The following is a 22,208-nucleotide window of genomic DNA, read 5'->3' on the forward strand; positions in this document are numbered from 1 at the left end:
GGAAAGAGTCATTAGTCTAACTCTATTATGGGATGGAGAGAGAATTAGGGTTTAGGGTAAATTTCTAAAAAGTAGGCTGTGGTTTAGGGATTATGGTGTTTGTTTAGTTAGTTAATTTATATTAGTTGGAAATAAAAATTTAGTTAAATTTAGTTAAATGTAATTAAAGATGAACTTATAAATTTTGAAAAGGTACTTAAAGCGAGAAGAGTAATTGATTAGATTCGTGGTTGTTTCTACTATGGTAATACTCAAACTCATGCCTTATCGAGCATGTTATCCTATTTTTGATTTGGTTTATTTCTGCAACAGCAAATGTTTGTTGTAATATGGGTTTCAACGAAGCAGATTTAGTCATTAGTGAAGCGGAAGTCAACCGAAGTACTACTCTGAAAAAATTAAAACCTCGAGTTCGAGGGCAAAGTTATCCCATAAAACGACCCACTTGTTTTATAACTATTGTATCGAAAGAGGGATCATGAGAACATAATGATTAAGAATGTTCAAAAGAATTGATAGTTATTGTCTGTGCTAATAAGATTAAACCTTCTATTTTGTTAGCTCAATCATAGTAATTTAATTTCAAAGTTTACTTAATTTGGAGCAATTTTAAAATGGGTGACCGGGAGATAAGTAACATAATCATGTTGCAAGGATGTAGGGATCGGCCCGAATGAGGAGGTTTATATGAATGTTCGTATGAATGTTCCTCCAAGTTTTAGATCCTAATATGGTTTGTGAGTTGAAAAAGTCTTTGTATGGTCTACAACAAGCTCCCCGGTGTTGGTTTAAAAAATTGTCAACATCCTTAAAGAATTAGGGTGGTTTAAAAATTTGTAATCATCGTTAAAGAATTAGGGTTTTATAATACGACTCTTTTTAGCCTATTCTCTTCCTGCTTTCTCGAGTCTGGATACCTACATTCTAATTATGGGTTTCCTTCGCCACCCTTTCTCGGGTTTTATAATACGACCCTTAGCCTATTCTCTTCCTGCTTTCTCGAGTCTGGATACCTACATTCTAATTATGGGTTTCCTTCGCCACCCTCCTCGAGCCTTCAACCCTCTCTTTTTTTCTGGATCTTGGTAGTTGAATGTTATAGTTAACGTGCTAGCCGGGTTGACCCTCTACCCGAAGGCAACTATCCCTTTTCTTTGTATGCTTAACTACGACCCTTTGCTATTCTCTATTTGTGTCATATAGGAGACGAACTCAACTCAGACCGTGTTATTTTATGTGAATGAATTGATTATTGTAGGGAACAATAAGTAGTCTAGCATCATATAGGCAACTAGTAGAGAAATTGATTTACTTGTACGTGACACTTCTGTAAAACTATTTCTTTATCTTACAACGATCCATGTGTTAGACTTTATACGAATATTAGAGTCAATCGGGATAAATCTTACACATTTAGAAGTAGGGACTAAGAATAGGGTGTCATGAAAAGGCTTCTATATCTATAGATATTCAGTCACGTTCAACGTTCAATCAGATAAACAATTTAAAATGTACAGAATGATGACTCAACTCACTCTGATTGAAACAACCCTATCCATTTAATTTTATATTATAGCCGTTTTTACAGTTGAGAAAAATCACTCAATAAATAGCCTATACATTTGAAACTACCTTTACTTCTCAATGCCTTGCTGCAAGTACTGTATGAGATCATAGCCTGCAGTTGTCCATTTGTTATATGCATCGGTACAGACACGGATCATGAAATTGGCTGCTTCACGCTCACTCATTTCGGGATGAAATCTCTTCCGAAGATTTCCGATTGGATCGCCACGGCTGAAGCATGGTAATCCGCTGTCTAGCATCAGTAATACGGTGTTGATGATCCCATCCATATGGCGTCGAGCAGCGAGGTACCCCTTCACACACAAACTATGGACATGCACACGAGTTAGCGCAATCAATCTCCGAGCACAGACAAGAGAATATAGATATGCAGCAGAGGAAGAAACTTCTGTACCTAACAAATAAGTTCCAGGTCTCACTCTTCATAACCCCGGAGGGATCAAGAAGTTGAGTCATCTCATGGCTTAGCTTGAAGTGTGCACTCTCAAACCGCATGTTTCCCCCAGGCGATGTCTCCAGTATGAAACCAAAATCAATATGGACCAGCCTCCCAACACTGCATCATCCACAACTATTTTAACTCCCATGCCATGCTCCATACGACACGAAATTTTAAATAACATGCTAATATGCGGATTAAATCCCATATTATGTCGTGAAAGTTATATTTGGGTGGAACTAGAGGAAAGGATAGCATACTTGTCAAATAGAAGATTGCCATTGTGCCTGTCCTTTGGTTGAAGTAACAGGCTAGCGACGGCATAACCTGCACTACTAATGATGAAGTTCTCACGAGCTGCTTCAAAACTAGGAGAGCCTACGGGACCATAGTCCTGTTGAAAGATCTCATACAAGCCCCCATCAGTGGTTTCACCCATTTGACTTCTGCTTCGTGTATTAGGAACCACCTGAGAATGGTCAATCATTAGGTGAGCTATAAGTTAACAAGATCAATGCGAGAAGAAGAAGCACTCATGAATAAATAAGGCCATACAGCTATAGCTCTGATTAATAAACAAAAGCAGAATGTGAAGTATAGGTGATAGTGTTTAATCCAATCACGCAAGTAATTTCAGTATGCAAGTCTGTCTCAAGTGCATAAAAACAAACATGGAATTGATAACTTGGCTTAATGAAGTAAAAACTAGATCCAACTTTATTTTTTGTCAGCTTGCACTTTCAGGTTATATTTTACCGTCAGCACATATGCTTTGAGCAGAGAGCATGCACTGAGAAAAGCATAGTCCATAACTAATCATACAGTTTCCAAAAGTTACCTCGATTATGCCTTTGCCAGGGCCAGTCGGGAGGACGCCATATGGAAACAAATAGAGATTAAGGCCAACTGCTTGAAAGATGTCCCTAAGAAGTGCTATCACTTGCAGAGCAAGAACATCTTGTCGGCAATCATCTCCAACCTTAAATAAAAGAAAAACAGAGCAATCCACGGGCATAAGCAATTCAGTTCTCTAGAATTTGATTAAGTTATTTCTTTAAAATCAATCAGGATATACATGTCATGTACTTCAGCTCAGGCTTGAGAATCAGATTTTTTTTTTCTCTGAACGTCAACTTCATAAAAACAAAAGGGTGCCTAGTTAAAATCCAAGCATTTAAGAGTTTTCTAACATCTGTATGACACGTCAATTCAATTAACCACTATCCAAAGTTAAATTTAATTCTTAACATGTCAAAGTCTCCTCTCAGCCAGACATAATTCAATATAGAAATCCTTCAAAACATAGAGTATGCTCTTTTGTAAATGTAACGAGATTTCATAAGTCTCTTCAGAGGTTTATAAAGCACTCAAACATTTTAATCCAAATTTGAAAATTTCTGGGTATTATATGATGGTTATCAGCATGCTAAAAAGGAAAATAATAACGAGGCTGCTATAAATGATGATTGCTTAATTTCTGATCCTAGACGTTAAGAAAAATTGGCTAATTATTAAAAAAAAAAAAAATAATGAATAGAGAGAACTGTAGCAGTCAAGCAAAATTATATTGGAATGACGTGTTACTTTGTAGTTAACTCACCTTGAAAATGCAAGCTTGAGGCTTTATATTATTCGGGTCCCCATCTCGATCAACCACATTGAATGTAATCATGATAGGAACTTTTGCAGCTGACTGCAAGGGTATTCCACTATCTACTTGAATACCACGGACGAGCTTGTTTGTGGCAGTTGGAAGATATAGGTCTTCACCCTCCATTTCAATTTTCTCCAACTCCCTAGGCAAATGATTTTAATATCTTTTTCAGTTAACAAGCAGTCTAGGAAATGTGAGCCACAGAACCAAAAGTTGAAAACACACCTCCTGATGCCAGCTCGACGTTCATCCTTGGGAAGTGGAAAGAGAACACCAGATATAGACGTAACTTTGTCAAAGAAATCAAACTCTCTTTCAAATAAGTCACGAGCCTTGGGAGTGAAACCATCAATAATATGGTGCCTTACAATTGGTAGTAACGCTAGAAATGATGCATTCTGAAAATAGCACGTTACAGGATCATTGAGCACTAAATCAGAAACAACTAAAATATCGATAAAATAAAGATAGAATGAAAAGAGCAGTTCAAGGATACTTTATATCCAACCAAGTGCAAAGTAAAATATAATCACCATGCTCGGGAAACATAGTGTACAGTAAGCAAAAATGAATTCATTAGGAAATTTTTTGGTCTAATGGATAATGATAATCAAGAATAAGTATACCTGAGAAAGGCCACCATTTTTTTTTTTTTTTTTTTTTTTTGAGGAAAATCATTGTAGCTAAAATTGGCTCCACCAAACATGGTCTTTGGTTGGCTACTTCTCTCCATATTTCTCTAGGCTTCGTAGATATATTCTTACTCATCAAGATTGGATCTTCAGAATAGTTAAAACTTGGTTGGTAATGACAATTCCACAAGGTGCTGGAATGATTTTGTAATGGGTAATGATACCAACAAAGTCTTTGACTTTAGATCATATTTCCCAAAATCTAGCCACACTGCGACAGGTAGGATTACGTGGCTTTGAGACTCCCATCTATCAAACAAAACATTTTTCCTGCCTCTCCTTTTTCCCCCTATTATGTGCTCCTTCGCTCCCCTCTGATGCCTCTTTTTTTCCTTGGTTTATAAAGGTTAAAATCTTTAAGAAGATCAAATTCTTTGTTAGGCAGATATTGTATGGAAAAGTTAATACCCTAGACCTTGTGCAGAGGCATTCTTCTTGCTTCTCGGGGCCTCATGGTGTACCCTATGAGGATCATTAGAGGATCTTGATCATATTCTTTAGAGTTCTTTACTTTTTGTAGTCTTATAGTGTTTCAGATGGCATGAAAGTCATTATAGAGATAATAGGACAGTGTTGGAAAGGTCCTACTACATCTTCCTTAGAAGTATAAGGGCGGATTCTTTTGGTAGGCTAGTTTTTTCGTGGTTTTATGGATATTTGGTTAAAGGGGAACCATAGAATTTTTAGAGAGGGAGAGAGGTCTTGGGAGGAGATATGGGAGCATTAGATTTTATGCCTCTGTGTGAGCTTCTATTTATGACGTGTTTTGTAATTATAAATTACATTTTAGCTTCTTGGATTGGAATCCCTTATTGTGGTTGGTGGGACTGGTTATGTGTTATGTCTTCCTCTTACGACTCAGTCTATTTTTTAGATGATAAAACGATACCTTGTTTAAGTTTCAGAGTGTGAAAGAAGAAAAACGCTAACAGACTTGACTTCATAAACACCAATAGAAACATACCTTCCCAGAGTTAGCATCCTTCCCAGAGTCTGGTACAGAAGTCTCACCCTGCAAGTCATCAATTCAATTTATGATATGTACAGCCAAATATACTATAGCAGAATCCCTAATGCAGTCTCACACCCAATATACGTCAAGAAAATAAAAAATAAAAAAAATAGAATATAACTTTATGACCCATAAAACCATAAAATATATAAAGAGAATTCCAAGAATATACAAAACCACGAGAAATTTCACAAACCTGCAGGTGCCAGATCAGGATATGAGCAAATATATCGCTTCTTTGAGCTGCTCTAAGCAAATATCCTTCAACCAACCTCTGGAAAGCAAGTGAATCAGATATCATGTAAAGAAAGCTAGAGAATTTAGAATGCAGAGGAGTTAATACGTCAATCAGCGTTGATAATGTTCAAGTCAGCAAATTTTGAATCTTGCTTAAATCCAGTAAAGGTGAAATTTTGTGCGTCTTTTTATTGGCCTAAAAACATCAGTTGATTAACTTTAGTATTTCTCAATAATTAAAAGAGGAGCAGACAATAAAACTTCTTAAGAGGAAATAATAATAATATTTGCATGTCAAAAGATATCGAGGCAAAAGTAAACCAAAATCCAAAGGATTATATATTTAGTCATATCAATTAGTACAAAAAAAAAAAAAAAATCTAAACCCAGCTTTATAGAAAAATCTACACCTCGATAAGGAGAAGTGTGAATAACCACAGCATCACAAAATATCACCCAAGATTTAGTAATATGATTGAATCGGTTGATATATTGACAAAAATCAAAATCAACAAAATCAATGGAAAGAGAGCTTCATCCAAGTCCCAACAACTAAACTAAAACAACACTAACAAGGATTTGTGAAAGAATAAATAGAAAGAGAGTTCATTAAGAACACATACCCCTTCATCATATCGCAAAGCTTGCACCAGCTGTGGCATGAAAAATGTAACATTTTCAGGAGGATAAGATTCCAATACCCTAAGAACATATGCCATAACACGTGGATGCCCCTTGTAGGCAGGAGTGAGGAACTCAAGAGCTTGTGTAATCGAACATGCAGCCCAATGTGGCAACTGTCGCAAAAGTTCAGAATTTTCCTCAACAGCTTTTGGTGTGATGAAATAAGGCAATGCTTCAGGAATGGAACGAATATCCAATATGTGCAACTGCATCAAGAAACCACATCAGGAAGATGAAAAATCAAGCAAAGGCTCATTAAGCAACAGTAGAAGAAATGACAAAAATTGCAGACGCAGATTAAGAGAAACTTTTGTCCAAGGATCAATTTTAGAAACAAAAGAATAAGACAAAATTTTCAAGTGAAAGTTGGTTATCGATTAAGTCTGTTGCCTCTGAAATTCTTGAAAGGGATATTCTACTCACAAAATGCTGGTCCAAGAAAGTCGACGTCCGTTAATCCCCTAATTTGGCGATTTATCGGAGTGAAGAATATAAGAAAAGATAACAGAAAATGACATTGATCTTCTGGGCTCATTTATCTATTTGGGTGTGAGCGTACACAAGTTCGAAAGAAACCAGCCAAGGCACGGTGCATTACTAATTATCTAATAGGTTAATTTTGTCCGAGTGTCAGTGTGGAAGTAGAGAAGTTCAAAGCTTCCTACTAAACACATTGATCAAGAGGTGTTGATTAAATAGTCTAATAGGCTAATTTTGTCTCTCGAAGTGCAAGATTCTCAACAATTTTCCTTGATTTTGTTAGTACACAGAACCCCAACGTTGCCAACAAAGAGGTGTTGATTAAATAGTTGTTAAGGCAACATGCTGGTCATTGAAGGGCACATATTAAAGAGCTTGACAGGTAGCTGGCGGTAAAATGGGAAGTGCAGAATAATAGATGAACATGGTTTTTCACATTTTCAAAACGAAGACAATGTCTATGAGCACAAACTTCAGGTTCCTATACAAGGGGGGAAAACTAGATCTTTTAGAGCATTTAGCATTCGAAATCATGTTAACTAAAACAATAGCTAAACTTATTAAACAGATCAACTTATCTATCCCATCTTGGTAACTTATATCAAATCCATCTTACACGTCAATTATTCCATATTTTAGGACCTAGTAAAACCTAACTTATCTGATTCATTAATCCAGCAAACTCTCCCACAGCAAACTCTCCAGTAGGAGAGAAATTGCTCAATTATGTCATAAGAGAATTTGTGCTTACTATTAAGCCTGGGGAAAATATACTTGTCATGGCATCAAACATATGTCCTATCCTATCAACTTCACCACAAATGTGACCCTTTCTTCATCCAGCTATAGCTCACCTTAAATAATTATTAACCATGAGCACAAGGACACTTGCATGCTTATACTACAGCTTCAATTATAGACAACAAAAACAATGGTATCTAATGCACAGGAAGTTCAAGTTCATGAACTTTAGCTTAGAGAAAAATTAGGAAACAAAAACCTGTACTAGTTGCTTCACTTCAGCTCTTAGAAATGCATTTGTTGGAAACCTAGAGACCATAGAAAAGGCTATGCGTGGATCCACAGAGAAGGCAGTCCGAGCATGTTCAATCCATTTTTCAGCACTTAGCTTGGGTCGAGCAGGTGTACTCTCCCTAAACATTGAAATAATCAATATATTCCATGTAAGATTTCCAGATTATGCAAATTCTGTATATCAGAAGAATGAAAATATTCAGTGGCACATATGTTACTTAATATTTGGCTGTGCCCAGACTTCAAGTCTATCGGCCTCATGTTGGCACAACATCAAAAGTAGTTGCCTCCTTTTTTCTCTTCCCACCGCATAATTTTCCAAATGGCCCCAGACAGGGTGATATTGATCGTTCTGTTAAAATTTAAACCACTCAATTAAAAAGTTGAAGAACTCGAACAATACCAGAAACTTGGGCAAAATTTAAAAGTTACACGCTAGACACTGTTCCATTCTGCAGGACATATCTTCTTAGTGGTTCATTTATTAAGACAGGAGGAATGGCTGAAGATACAATCATCTTACCGAGTCAACCAAAGAAATACCATTTTCGCGCCCACGTGTTTTTGTATCAGACTGTAGACTATTTCCACGTTCACTTGAAAGGTAATGAAGAAATATGGATACAGATTGAGCTTCACTTTGGGCAAAGTTCACATGTTTTACATCGTACCACTCTGGCTCATGTGCAAACCATCCTAGGGATGCTCTGAAAGAAGTAGCAAACACATGTTTTAATTTCAAATAAAGATTGGGGTGGTTTTCACAAAACAAACATAAAAAGTGAACTGCAACTACAAGAGGCGAGAAGAATAAAATATAACAAAATGCGTGGCATTGTATAATGGTTATGAAGAGAAAACAGAAACGCGGAATACCAAAACTTCACCAATATCATTATATCAACCACTGTAAACTAGAAATTTGTAAATTCAGTCATTCTAAAGGATGTGAGTAAATAATCGTGTGGTTATATCAATCTTTAGATAATTAGTGGACTAGGATAAGAAAAACTAAGAAAACAAGTTCTCTTTGGTTGAAGAATGATGAGGCAACCAAGAGAAATAACAAAGATGAAATTGCTTGTGCAGTAAGCTACTGTATATTACCAAGTAAAAAGATACATAATCGATGAATATGGTGATATCTCTATAATGTAAAAAGCTGAAGACTGACAAAACAAATCCTAATAATTATGGATAATATTATTCATGCAAAAACTCAAGGGAAGGTAGTGCTTGGCTAATTGATTAGACATCAAATTCTTACTTGAATCCTAATGAAGTCCCATCACATTTTCTTGATATATATATCACAGAACATCAGTAACTGGTTCCAACACACGTAATATATACATATCACAGAACATCAGTAGTCCCGCAGAGATATCAAGACAGTTCAAGTCTCATACAAATCAAAACAGATAGTTGAATCAAAGCCTTAGACATACCATAATATATCATTATATACCATCACAAACGCTAATGCAATACTTAATTTGGTTGAAAAGAAAATTTGACGAGCATAATAATGAGAACCTATATATCCGATCCTCCAGCAGCTCAAGTCCAGTTTTAAAATTCTGTAGGTTGCCCTGAGATTGGCATGAATAAAACTTAAGCCCTAGAAGCATCAGAGTGAAAAAGGAACCGGTTGCTGCAGGATGGCGTGAAAAGTTCCATGGCGGCTTAGTGGACCCTTGTAGCAAGCGACCAAAGAGCAAGAGTTGCTCAACACTGTTATGTCGAACTACCTAGTGAACCAACAAAAAAATTGAAGAGGCTAGTCATATATTAAAAACAATATTAAGGATTCATTTATCAGACAAGCCAATTAGGATTGGTAAGAATGAAACAAATAATAACAATAAGGTAAAAGATTTAAAATATATCTCGTTTTCAAATAGTGGCATATTCTTACAATTTAAAGCTTAAGGCATATTCTTACAATTTAAAGCTTAAAGCAAACTTTAAACCACTAGAGTAGGTCCAAGCAGACATATCAAGTGTTAACAATTTTTTCTTCAGGAAAGTGATTCAGTGAAAACATGCTTATAGAAGGCAAGCATTTCATTGCTAATATGAAAGAATAAATAAATGAGAGGAGATAGTGAACTCAAAAAGGAAGGATGCTAAATGCTGAAGAGCTTTACAGTCCATATCCGATGAGGGATCAAGGAGTAAGATCCCAATAACGTAATCACACCAGGACTTGAAAGGTGAACTACCCAAAAATTATGCACAATGCCCAATATGCATGCACTGTGCAGGCACAATAAAAAAAAAAAAAAAAAATGAAAAATGACATGAGAATGAAAGATATTGTACCTACAAAGAAATAAAATATTAGTCACGCCAAAGAAACACTTGAAAAAGTGCTAGCAGTTGTCTCCTAAGGGAAATCATAGGAGCAGCTAGGATAATATTGGTTTCTGTCATAACCTTCCTTTTATGTGTTTTGACTTTTGGTAACAAACTTATGGGTAAGCACTGACTTTTGGTATCAGACAATAAGCCAAAACTCATGGGAAGACACTGAGCAGCACGTACCCTCAATTTATGTTCAACTTTTACCCACAGTATACCATGCAATGATCAAAGCAAAACTGCAAATATTTAGGATGCCTAAGAAAATTCTAACCTCAAAGCGATCAATAAAGAATCCAAGCCATATTCTATGAGCAATTATTTGTTCAACAGGATCAATCTCCGGCTGCGATTCTGGCTCCCCTGGAGATAAGTGAGGCCTCAACTTGGCAGCGGGTCCTGAATACTTGACCTCCGAAGCGAAGAGACCCCGCTTAGTATCAATTGTCCATAACCATGCATCAACAAGCTCAGCAAGGACAAACGATCCAAGCTCAGGTGCAGCAGAAACCAACCAAGTCCAAATAAACACACCAGTTTCAATTGCATCAGGAGTGGAAATGTATGCTGGACACCAACAAAGAAGGCGTATAAGTTGTGCAAAGCCCTCTATATTTGTTTTTGATTCAGAAGCCTGAAAAATGAGTAGATATTATAAGAAAAAAAATGCATGCAGACAAGAGGATACTTCAAATGCATTTACCCATGAATAGCAAGAGGCATACCAAATTTGACAGAAGTAAGGCAGTTGCCTGAGAACAAGTTTCACGAAATTTCAACTTGTCGAGGCCACAACCTTTTTCTGCTCCACTAACAAATTGTTGAAGTGACTGCACAAATTTCATAATCAAAATCCCATTAAATGAATCATCCTCATTCTGCGGTTGTTGGGGAAGAGTTCCAGTGATCAGCCTCTGAAGGCCCTGACCAAAACCAAGGCCAGTTGGACCAGCAACACCAGTCTGAAATCCACCAATGCTGTTATACAACCTTCTCATACCAGCAATTTCTCCAGCATGGTTGCATTTAACTGTTGCACTGACCATACCAGTACTTAGCACCTCCAAATTAAAGGCTTCTGTCAATTTTAAGTCAGCCCCTGAAGCTGCAGCTGCAGCAGTAATGACAGCAGGAATATTTGCTGTTTGTATGCCAGTCCAATAATCATTTTTTCCAGTGCCAATCCGTATCTCAGATAAAAGAGAAATCACATCAGGTGTATGCTGGGCTCTTTGCCATGTATTCGCTTTGCATAGCTTTTCCTGAATCATCCCCATTAAAAATAATTCTTAAAAACTTGAAAGTGAATGCTTCAAAAAAAATGTGATGGAACTTTATTATTAAAAGTCAAGATATGGTTATAGTTTCTCAAAAAGGTTGAAGTTTCCCAGAATGGGAACATCTGATATGTTTGCACTATTCCTCTTTAACGCTTCTGATCTAATAATCTCAATACAACAAACCCAATTATCTTAACCAAAAATCCCCACTATAGAACTTGATTTTAAGTGCTGCACTACGCTCTATAAGGCTTCAATATGTTTCTACAGAAGCAGGTACGCTAAACTAAAATATAATAATGTTCTAGATCCTTCTAGCAAGAAAAAGGTCACAAGAGCCACTGTCGTTTTGCCAAGCTGCACGAGGAAGCCATGGAAATAGTGCTCCGACCCATGTAGCTTGTTGAGTTTGACTATGTGTCGCATACTATGATTTTTCAATAAAAATATGCACCAGAAAAAGCAACACAAAATACTCTCATGTTTCTCTCTAGCCGATCTACCAAATAATAGCAAAGAAAATAAACTGCCAACCACAAAGAGCATCCTATGTTATGCTGACATATCTATAATGACCCAGATCGTTCTACCATTACAGATCACACCATTGAAGGGATAATACCGGAGGTGAAGATCTATGGATGAAATTCATGGTGTTGATCATCTGCAAGACTACCAATCATGAAAAGGATCTAATCTTCTTGGTGATTTTAACCTTATACAGGTTGGCAAGAAGGTGACAACCGACAAGGAGGGTTGAGCAAAACAAGCAGAAAGAAGATTTGCAAGAGATGATTTCTACAATTATAGTAGAAGTAATTCTGGAAGTTCAATCATTTTCACGAATAAATGAAACGTACAAAAGCCAGCAAAACCATTGGAGTTACCAAAAAGAATCCCCATTTAATTTGTAGAGTAGATAGAATAATTACAAAAGAACTTAGACGCAAAAGACCAAGAGGTAGTACGAAGAACAATAACATTTTATTACTGATGTGCAGCCCTTCGTATACAAAGTCTTGATACACCAAGAAGAGGAAAACTGACATCTAAAACTGTATAAAAATCTTGCCAGAGAAAAGTCACCACAGGACAGATGAGTAACAATTATCACTGTGATGAAATACCAAGAGAAGAAAAGAAAGCTGTATTGCTGAAAGGATTTGTGTCTAGCCTGGTCTAAAAATCAATGGCAGCAAAGATCTTGCCTCAATTTTATACACAAACCTTTTCTGTGAGTATCAATTAGATAATGCAAGAGATTTATGACAAGACATCAATAAGCCGTCAAGTTTGTCAACATCCCGATATAAAAGATTAAGCTTATACAATTCACGGATAACTATATCCTGTACTTTCCCCTTGAAGCCCATATAGAATCATAGATGCAGTTAAGTGTCTCCGAATAACACAATCCGTTCGTCCAGTCATTACCTCTTATCCTCAGATATCTTTTAGTGTTCCTTCCAAAATTTACTACATTCCACTTCAGATTCCTTTTATCAAGTAAAATCAAATGTGCAAAAAATTTCAAGGACGTTACAAGAAGGCATTCCAATGGGAATATATCAACGATGGAGAATGATTATAAAAACAAGAACTTAGGAAGAGGAACTCCAGAAAGTAGATATACAAGTCATGGACTCCCAAATTTTCTTCAATCTTAGGCTACTCCTTGGAAAATCTTCTATTCCTTTCCAACTAAATAAACTGAAAGATAGCCCTAACAACATTATCCGACAATACCATTTTACTCCAACTTTCTAGCAACCACTTCCAACTTGGGTTTACTGTTCCCCCTTTTTTGTAGTTCACATGCCAAGTAGCTGGCTTAAAAAGAAATATTACAATTTGCAGAGTTGAGAGAATTACGTTTTTTCTTTTTTTTGAGAAACCAAGCTTTTATGTGGAGAAATGAAAGACAGTGTAGTTAAGAAAATGATGTTAAAAGACAAACTTGAGACGGGCAAAACAGAAAAAAGGAAAAAAACGAATGTTATTCCCACTGATCAACCTGTAGGAGACCTTGGCAAGTGCAAGGAGCAAATGATAGTGATTTGATGATCCACTCCCGAACTACCCTTTGGTATAAAGAACGAACTGTTACAACCCAAGCAGGATCACTCACAACAGTTGAAGACGCATCATTATGCATGGAAAAGAGCAAGGAATCCAAACAAGCCGAATTCCACATAACCTGAAAGCACATATTTCAAGATTTTTAGGAAAATGAAAATGCATGAGAAAAGAATTTGTAATCAAAGACGTGATTTCACCTGGGGAAACTTATCTCTGAGCTGTGTCAGCAAGTTAACAGAAATATCTCGAACATGTTCATCCCTTTGAGACATACACTTTATAAGATAACAGGTATGAGCATATAGAGTCGAATCTCTGACCTCAGCTTCATTACCAGTTTCAGATATCCGATCTTCCTGATTGATGCCCAAAGGCAAAACAACATTCACATATAAAGAAAGGGTGTAAAGTTGATGATAAACTTAAAAATGAAAATAAATCCTTAACTACACAGGTTGCATCATTTAGGTTTAACTCTTATTCTTTTACTCATATTTTTCCTAATAAAGTAAGAGAAATTATTGTTTAAATTTCTTTGCCAACACTAGCAACAAGAATGGACCGCAATCAAAAAGAATGTGACCATGGTAGTCAGAGAAAGCCCAATTAGCAGACACCCACAACGAAGAAATAAACCTAGCCAATTCCTAAGGCTCCTCCCATGATCTCTTAACCCCTCTAAAGATCCTACAGTTTCTCTCAAGCCAAATTCTCCACAAAATAGCAAAAAAAANAAAAAAAAAAAAAAAAAAAAAAAAAAAAAAAAAAAAAAAAAAAAAAAAAAAAGCAGCAAAAGAACTCTCTTTATCCTCAAAATGAGGGTTAAGAGGGTTAACTAATTTGAAATTTTCAAATTAATCATATAAGTCGCTCAAAGTTGGTATATAAGAACTTGACAGTTTAACAAGAGTTGACAAGTTGCTTAACATGGATCCTTAAATATGCAGAAGCTGGTGCATCGAGAGAATAGATCTTGCATTAGCAGGTGTACTAATCAATAGCAGTAAAGTAAAAGATAGAGTGAGGATACGAAGAAATACAAACCAAAGAAGTTCAGTAAAGAATACAGGACATACCAGCCACGAAACTGCAGTTTCAAAGGCCCTGTGTACTATTGCTGTCAAACATTGGGCGACAGCAGGCAAAAGATTTGGAGTTTTAAGATACTCAAAAACACAACTGAAGGCACTTCTAGCAGCATTTACATTTGAACCACCATTAAGTATGCCCCCATTGCTGCTGAAACGTATAATCTCTAGAAAAGATACTGCAAGGAGATATGTAGCCTTGACACCTACAAAATGAAACAAAGATGAGATGAGATGGGAAAAATGAAAATATCATAGTAATGAAAAATATTCAAACAAGAAACTGCTTAATAGGCAACTGATACAAAAGGAAGTGGAGGAAAATCCTTATATCTCAGGGTGGTTGACTAACTCTAGATCAGCCAATTCTCAATCGCTTTCTCGCTATTGTCTGTCACTTTAAAGACCACCATCGATGTCATTAGAACTGTGGTCAAGCTTGTTCTCTAAAGATGATAGGTTGACAACTCTTATTCAACCGGTCTTGAGTGGGATACTAACTTACTCTCAATCTTTATTTTATGATTTCTATTTTTGTTAGAAGTCTAGTGAAAATTCTTAGAGACATTTTGTGAGAAGGCATTGATGAAGGAGAGGGGATCATTTGATTAGTTGGGAGGTTGTTTTAAGGGCAGTTGACATTAGGAGCTTGTGAATCAATAGCCTAAGACTTTGTGATGAGTTCCTAATGGCAAAATGGTTCTTACACGATTCCCTTTGGAGTCAAACAGTCTGTAACCTAGAATTATTTTTCCCCTTTTAGAGGAGGGTCCCATCTGGTAGGATGAGAGGCATAATCAAAATTCTCAGAAGCTATCTTTTCTAGTTTCTCTTTCTTTTCTACATTCGTCTGAGTTTCCCGTTCTTTTTTAAAATCATGAAAGGTAGCGGGGATGGCCCAAATAAGGGAATCAAATTTTCAGTTTTTTTTCTTTTTATGAAAAAAAAAAAAAAAAGAACTTGATTTTCATTGAGAAAAAATGAAAAAAAAAATACACGGGCATACAAGAAAATCCAGAAAAAGGAGCCAAATTACAAGTGAGAGTTCCAGTCCAGTTAAGTGAAAAATTACAAAAGAGCCTAGAAACAAAAGCCCAAAAAGAAACAAAAAATCTAATAAAGAACCAGAGAAATAAGACCAAGACCAAGTGTAAAATTACAAAAATAGCCTAGAAACAAAAAGCCCATAAAGAAATTGATGATCTAATAAAGAATCAAACCTTGATATAAGAACTCTCATGTCCTCGGAACATTTTGTTATTTCTCTCGCCTAAAAGCTCCCACATGATAACACACACCCACATGACATCAGTTTATTATTTTCTATAGGTTGGTTCAACTAGGCCAAATGCCGATCCAAACCAATCCACTTACACCCAACCATAAAAGACACATCTTTATTTTAGTTTTAATTTTTATAGAGCTGAAAAGATTGGGTTTGATGGTAATAATCCCTGTAGCCTGAAGATTTGATAGTAACAATCTCTATAGTTTCTATGGTACAGGGTAGTTTGAGCATTCGGCAGTATGTCACTCATGGAGTTATAACATTAGGGTATAATTGGAAAAAATTTATAAGTTCGGGGAAGCGATTCATAAAATTGAAAGCTGAGTATGTGATTGCAACAACTCCAGGGGTGGTTTGTGCAATTTCCAAATAAATAAATAAATTCCACACACCTCTCCCTCTTGTTGTACTAAACATGGGCGAGGAGACATTGCATCATATTTGCAAGGACTTCAAAATCTTCATTCACATCTATACATCTTGTAAATATAATTGCTCTTCCAAGCCAAATAGGCCACACAATAGTCACTATGATATTACTACACCAAGGAACTTTAACATTTTGTTTTCTTTTTTCTTACAATTATAGCCAAACTAAATCTGATGCAAGAAATCATGAAGGTTGTTTGGCCAGCAGAATCTTAAGAAAAAAATCCTTGAAAAGGCCATATAAGTCTTAACAAAGGGCCAAAACATGAAGAAGGGTCCATGTTCTCCGTTTTTTGGACAAAGAAATAACCAACTGAGCAACAAGGAAAGGTAAAAACAATTCTCTGAAGCCAGTCAACAATGTTAATCTGCTTCAGATCTTAAGGACCATAAGAAAAAAATGGATTGTTTTTTCCCTATTCAAGCTCCGCAAAATATAGAATTCTCCATATGATTGCATCAGCCACATAACAAAAACATAGTTTAAATACAAATATAACTTTCAGTAATATATGTGGGGTGTGGGTGTGGGTGTGGGTGTGGGTGTGGGTGTGGGTGTGATTAGGAGTCAGAGGAGGAGATCGCCCCTGCCCATGGGAGCTATTACAATATTTCACGTTTGAATATTATAACCATGGCAAACATCAATATTGAAGCATGAGAAGGACAAAATTTTACCTGAAATTGTGCTCATTGCAGCAACATCAACTCGGCCTCCTAAAGCAGCAGAAAGTGCAGCTCTTTGGGCTACAGCAGCTTTCTCATTACCATTCCCTCGCTGACTACCTGGATTGTGGAGAGCATTGAGTTCTAACTCGTCCTCAAGCCACTTAACTGAACTTACAACCTAAAAAAAAAAAGAGTTCCACTAAATAGCTTTAAAAACGATGATTACAAGCAAGACTCTTCAAACATTAAGCAACAAAGGGAAAGTTTCTTGAAATAAGAATTCAAAATCTTCATAGCAGAATATAGATGGAGTCATTTATAACCCTCTTTCCCGCACTAAAACTAATCCCAAAACAAAAGAAGAAAGCGTAAAATACTCACGAGTGGAGGAGTCCCTTGAGCAATAAATTGAACGGCAGATGACCACTGTGTATTCCACAGGTATGGTCCACTCACAGCTTGCAGAGCAATTGCCGTGCTTCCCACACTGTTTAACATAGAGGAAACTGATTTTGTCTGAAGTTGAGATTTTTGTATGGGAGGAGCTAAGCCAAACAGTGCAATATAAAACCACAAGTTTCTAAATAACTTCAAAAGGGACGGCTCGATATTCATTGTGGGATCAAAATCAGAACATATTTCAGCGACAGCAGGCAGTAGAGGTCCCAGAAAATCCGCTCCACTTCTGTAAGACTTGAAGAGCATTAAATATGGAATTTTATATGCAAGGGAAAAATAAATAATCAAAATAGTGCGATGTAACAAAAATTTAAAAGCACCTCTACCTGCCACTTTTAGACTCAGCAGCCAGGCCAACATCTGAGCATAAACAGAGTAACCGATGACGATACTCCAGTCGTAGTTTAGCACTCTTAAGACCACTAGCAATATGAAGAAATCCTGCGGGAAGTATCTAGAATGTAATTGAACCATGAGCATCCATTTCATTGGGCATCTGGAACAAAATAATCACATAACATTATTTAGAAATATGCACACCTCAACACGTTCTGTAGTTGCTTCCGGAGCCACTGTTCTGCTTTCAGATGACCCAATGCTAGAAAGTTTACTTAAGTAACTTCTTGTCAACAGAACTATTGTCTCTCGATAAGACTTCTCAAAACCCAGGCTTGCCATGCGAGATACAGCATCAAGAAGCTGTAGAAACAATGTTGGGACGATAATAGAAAGCCATCAACTGAAGGTAATAAACAAACTAGTAACAACGAAATGTCATAAATCCACATCCACAAATAATATTAGCAAAATAAAAGTTCCCATACTTGAAGTCGCAATAAACCGGGAGTTGACGCGTCACCCTCTTCTAAGCTCTCAATGAAAAGGGGTAATATCATCTCCACAATTTCAGATTTGTTAACAGCAGCAGACATCTTAGCTAACAAGCGAATAACATTAAGTTGCATAGGAACTGCCTGTTTCTCTTTGTCATCCTGAAATTGGCGTACATCAAATCATTATGAGTTTGGTAATTGACTGTAAAATTAAACAAACAGAAACATTATACGTTTCATAGAAGGTTTTGAGGATTTATGAAAAACTTTAATGCCATAGATACCCATCGATAACTGCAATAAAAATCAAACAACTTAAACAAACCAGACCATCCACTAAAACAGTACTGAGGGGAGCTTAAGTAGAAAAGTGAGAGAACCAATGAGATTTACTTACAGATTGTATTCGTGGGCATTAAAGATTTTTCAGATATCAGCACAATTTTACAAGAAATCTAATAATGACAAAGCTTTTATTTCCTACGAAAGAAAAAAGAAAAAAAGGCAATGTGTAACCGCTTATTGTTCACTCAGCAATCTCAAATAACGAACCTGCTCCTCAGAATCATTCCGGTCACGGATGCTCGTGGCCAATCCCATGATAAATGTGTCAACAGGAGCTCGATCTTTGGTCCAGCAAGATTCTATTATCTCACAACATGTTGTCAAGACACTTTCAAACATTGCTCCCTGGTTGCTTCCCCAAGTATCAGCCTGGAACAAATACATTCAATACATTGCGAAATTGTTAACCATTTCCTCTGAGTTTCGAACAAAGATTTGATATAGGAATCTTGTTACACTTTCTCTGCATATAGAAAAAATTAAACCAATCAAGAACGCTTACCTGTGCACACACTGTTAAAGCTAGAGGTTTAAGACGGATGAGCAACACTCGTAATGGCTGACCTCCACGAGTAACAGCAATCTGTGCCAGTCCAGTAAGCAAGGAACCAAAGAGTTCTTCACAGATTCTCAACTTTCTCCACACAGAGAGTAAACAGGCTTCAGCAGCATCCATCAATAATGCAAAAGTCTCAAATATTAACTTCTTAGCCGGTTTCCCATCAAAATCAAGAGAAGCAACGGTCGTCATTTTTAACCTCGCAGCAGCTTGATAAACCAAGAGTTTAGTATTGATTCTTGCTTTTAAAACTGAACCCTGTTCATTCCAATCTCGCTTTTTAATCTGCACATGTCAATCAGCAAGTTTAACAATTACTATTGAACTTTCTTCTATCTAAAACGTTGTCCACATAAATTCATTTTGGAAAGTATAGTTTTGCCAAGACAATTTCTTGCAAGTTTGACAATGAAAATGTTAACCTTTAGGAAAGTTGGCAATGTCTGGAGCTGCTTCTTAGCCAATGCTCTCATCTGTTCCCAGAGCCTTGCATCAAAGGAAGAATTATCTAAAATGTGGGTCATTAATTTAAAGGCAATCTCCTGCTTCTCCAAATTCTCGATGGACTCGTCCTCGAAGAAGGCAACTTGTTGCCTAACGAAAGTTAGGCCGCCCTCACTGGTTCCCAAATTCATACCTAATTGGTCTAAACCACTCTTCCAAAGAATGCTGTTTCCGTTCATCATCCCCGACCCTCTTGAGGACGCACTAGTGGCGTCGTCTGTGATGCGTGAAGCACCGCTACTCAAGGAACCCGACACTTGGCCGTTCTCGTTTCCAGGGCTTAAGCCTCCATTCGAAGGCTGATGGCTTACACTCAATGGCGAACTCTGAGACGATGAGGGCTCAGAGTTTGCCTGAATTTGTTCCCTGGGCGTTCCAGGGACAACTTCTGATATCAAAAAAAGATCAAGAATGCAACTAACCAACTTATCTGCATCGGAAGGGATAATTGGGAGAAAACTTTTCGACAGAGCCACAAGAAAAGCTCTAGAAATTGCCGAACCTTCACTACAATCACTAATTGCAGACAACACAACCTCACTAGTGAATCCCGAAACCTCCATGGCAAAATCTGTCGATAATTCGCAGGCTTTCGACGTATAATTCAAGAATTCGGTAAAAAACGAAGCGATAGCATCATTTCCAAACGACTGTGGCCAGAAAGATAAGCTGAAAGAGAGAGGAATTGAACGAAGAAACTCGAGGACGACAGATTTGGGGCGTAGACCAACCGATTCAGGGCATTTAGAGAGAAGTCGAGCAACCGCAAGCACTGCATTGAGCTGAGAACGCGAAATGGCAGGAGATCCAGCTAGAATAGCCTCAGATGGAGGACATCGACTACAAATCCACGAGAGCTTTTCAGAGAACAAGGCTGGATTCTGCGCGATCAAGTCGCAGAGCTCAATCAACGCGTCCATTGCAACCAAATCTGAAAAAACAAACGATACGTTCGTGCAACTGGGTGAAATATTGCGTTAATGTCAGACAACAAAACTCCTAGCTCGAAAAGAAGCTTCCATGGCGTAAACTAAGCAGAACTGAGAGAGAATTTCACCCCTAATCTAGCTCACCGATTCTCTGTTCCTGAAAACTCTCAAAAAAAAAAAAAAATTTGCTTGCCATTCGATCGATCTGCGTCGGATTACACAGTCGAGCTTTGATCATCTGCATCGGATTACACAGTCGAGCCTTTGATTTCGTCAAAATCTTTAGGTTCCAATTAATTTCGGTCCCGAAATTAAGATTTTTTTTTTTTTTTCATATTTAAAGGAAATTTTATTTATTTCTCACATTTTTTTAATTTTCTTTACCAATTCTCCATTTATTTTGCCAAACTCAAATTCACGTGATTTTCAATTAGAAATTTTATTTTTATTTTATATATATTTATTTTTAAGAGTTATTCATTTTTTAAAAACATTTGAAAGTTGATAATTTTTATCTTTTAATATAATTTTTATTAAAATTTTAAAAAGATATTTATAAATTCAATAATATTTTATAACTTAATTTCTACCCACTCAAATCTTAATATAACATAATTCACGGTAATTACATTTTTTATTATATAAATATAAACAAATATATATATATAATATAATATAAATACATAATAAATTAATTTTTCTATGGTGTATATATATAACGTTAAGGAAAAATATAATCTTTATCTAAAGAAATATATATAATATAATATAATATATATATAAAGGAAAAGAGGAAGAAGAGACCAAATATAATCTTAAACATACTATTTTTATAATAATAAAGAAAAATTTAGGCAACAAACATTCCAACACGTTATTTTTAAAATAATATAAATTCATTTTATGTACAAAATTTATCTAAATATTTAAAATATTCAAACACAAATTGATAAGATAAGAAACCANTCTAGCTTGAATGACTCTTGTTGATCAAATATCTCAAACACTTGTTTGAGATTCGAATCACTCCACAAGCAAGATTGATCATGTCGAGCTTGAATGATTCTACATGCAATCTAAACTACATAGAATTGCAAATAAACTTAGTCATTGGTTAAAGAAAATCACAAATGCTTCTTTATTATATTTTCCAAGTCTCCTTACAAATACAATATTCATGGCTTTATATAGCCTCAAAATGAGCATACCAAAAAGTTGTAACATTCATACTTGATGACCATAATCAGTCATTAGGTAGATGTAACCTAAATTAAATAAAACTTCATTTCTTCTTGGATGTAACATCAATTTTTTCCAACCCAAATAAGATAATGAACTCGACCCAACTATAAATTTTTTGGATTTAAATATAATTTTTTTAAAACTCCAAATAACATCAATTTTTTTGAATCTAAATAATATTTCAATCCAAAGGGAAACATAAAACAAAAAGGATATCACTAAAAGAAACACATAATATGTTAATACGAATTAGCAATTGAAGAGACGATTGGAGGGTTGAAGTTGCTTACACAAAGCAAGATAAGTGAGAAAGATGAGAC

General features: G+C 36.2%; 1 protein-coding gene across 1 annotated transcript; it reads right to left on the reverse strand.

Moving 5' to 3' along the window:
- Positions 1-1,634: 1,634 nt before the first annotated feature.
- Positions 1,635-20,637, reverse strand: LOC111776482 (phosphatidylinositol 4-kinase alpha 1-like). Its single transcript, XM_023655934.1, has 26 exons — positions 19,636-20,637; positions 19,157-19,498; positions 18,862-19,023; positions 18,301-18,468; positions 18,017-18,175; positions 17,803-17,930; positions 17,399-17,702; positions 17,027-17,195; positions 14,620-14,837; positions 13,741-13,899; positions 13,479-13,661; positions 10,910-11,446; positions 10,459-10,818; positions 9,357-9,571; positions 8,344-8,527; positions 8,039-8,172; positions 7,786-7,939; positions 6,245-6,511; positions 5,581-5,658; positions 5,337-5,384; positions 3,906-4,078; positions 3,627-3,822; positions 2,865-3,005; positions 2,287-2,495; positions 1,982-2,143; positions 1,635-1,893 (listed from the first exon to the last, which is right to left on the reverse strand). The coding sequence occupies exons 1-26, from the start codon at positions 20,635-20,637 to the stop codon at positions 1,635-1,637; spliced, it is 6,111 nt and encodes a 2,036-aa protein (XP_023511702.1).
- Between the last annotated feature and the right edge of the window lie 1,571 nt (positions 20,638-22,208).

This window comes from Cucurbita pepo, chromosome LG15 (assembly GCF_002806865.2).
Source record: "Cucurbita pepo subsp. pepo cultivar mu-cu-16 chromosome LG15, ASM280686v2, whole genome shotgun sequence".
NCBI lineage: Eukaryota > Viridiplantae > Streptophyta > Magnoliopsida > Cucurbitales > Cucurbitaceae > Cucurbita > Cucurbita pepo.

Bases quoted from the DNA above. Each gene is read 5' to 3' on its own strand.
- LOC111776482 (XM_023655934.1), bottom strand. From the start codon at position 20,637: ATGGACGCGTTGATTGAGCTCTGCGACTTGATCGCGCAGAATCCAGCC. The intron at 18,469-18,861 runs GTTCGTTATTTG...CGCCAATTTCAG, and splicing joins GGAATGATTCTGAGGAGCAG to GATGACAAAGAGAAACAGGC. The intron at 7,940-8,038 runs GTAACATATGTG...TTCAATGTTTAG, and splicing joins TGGGCACAGCCAAATATTAA to GGAGAGTACACCTGCTCGAC.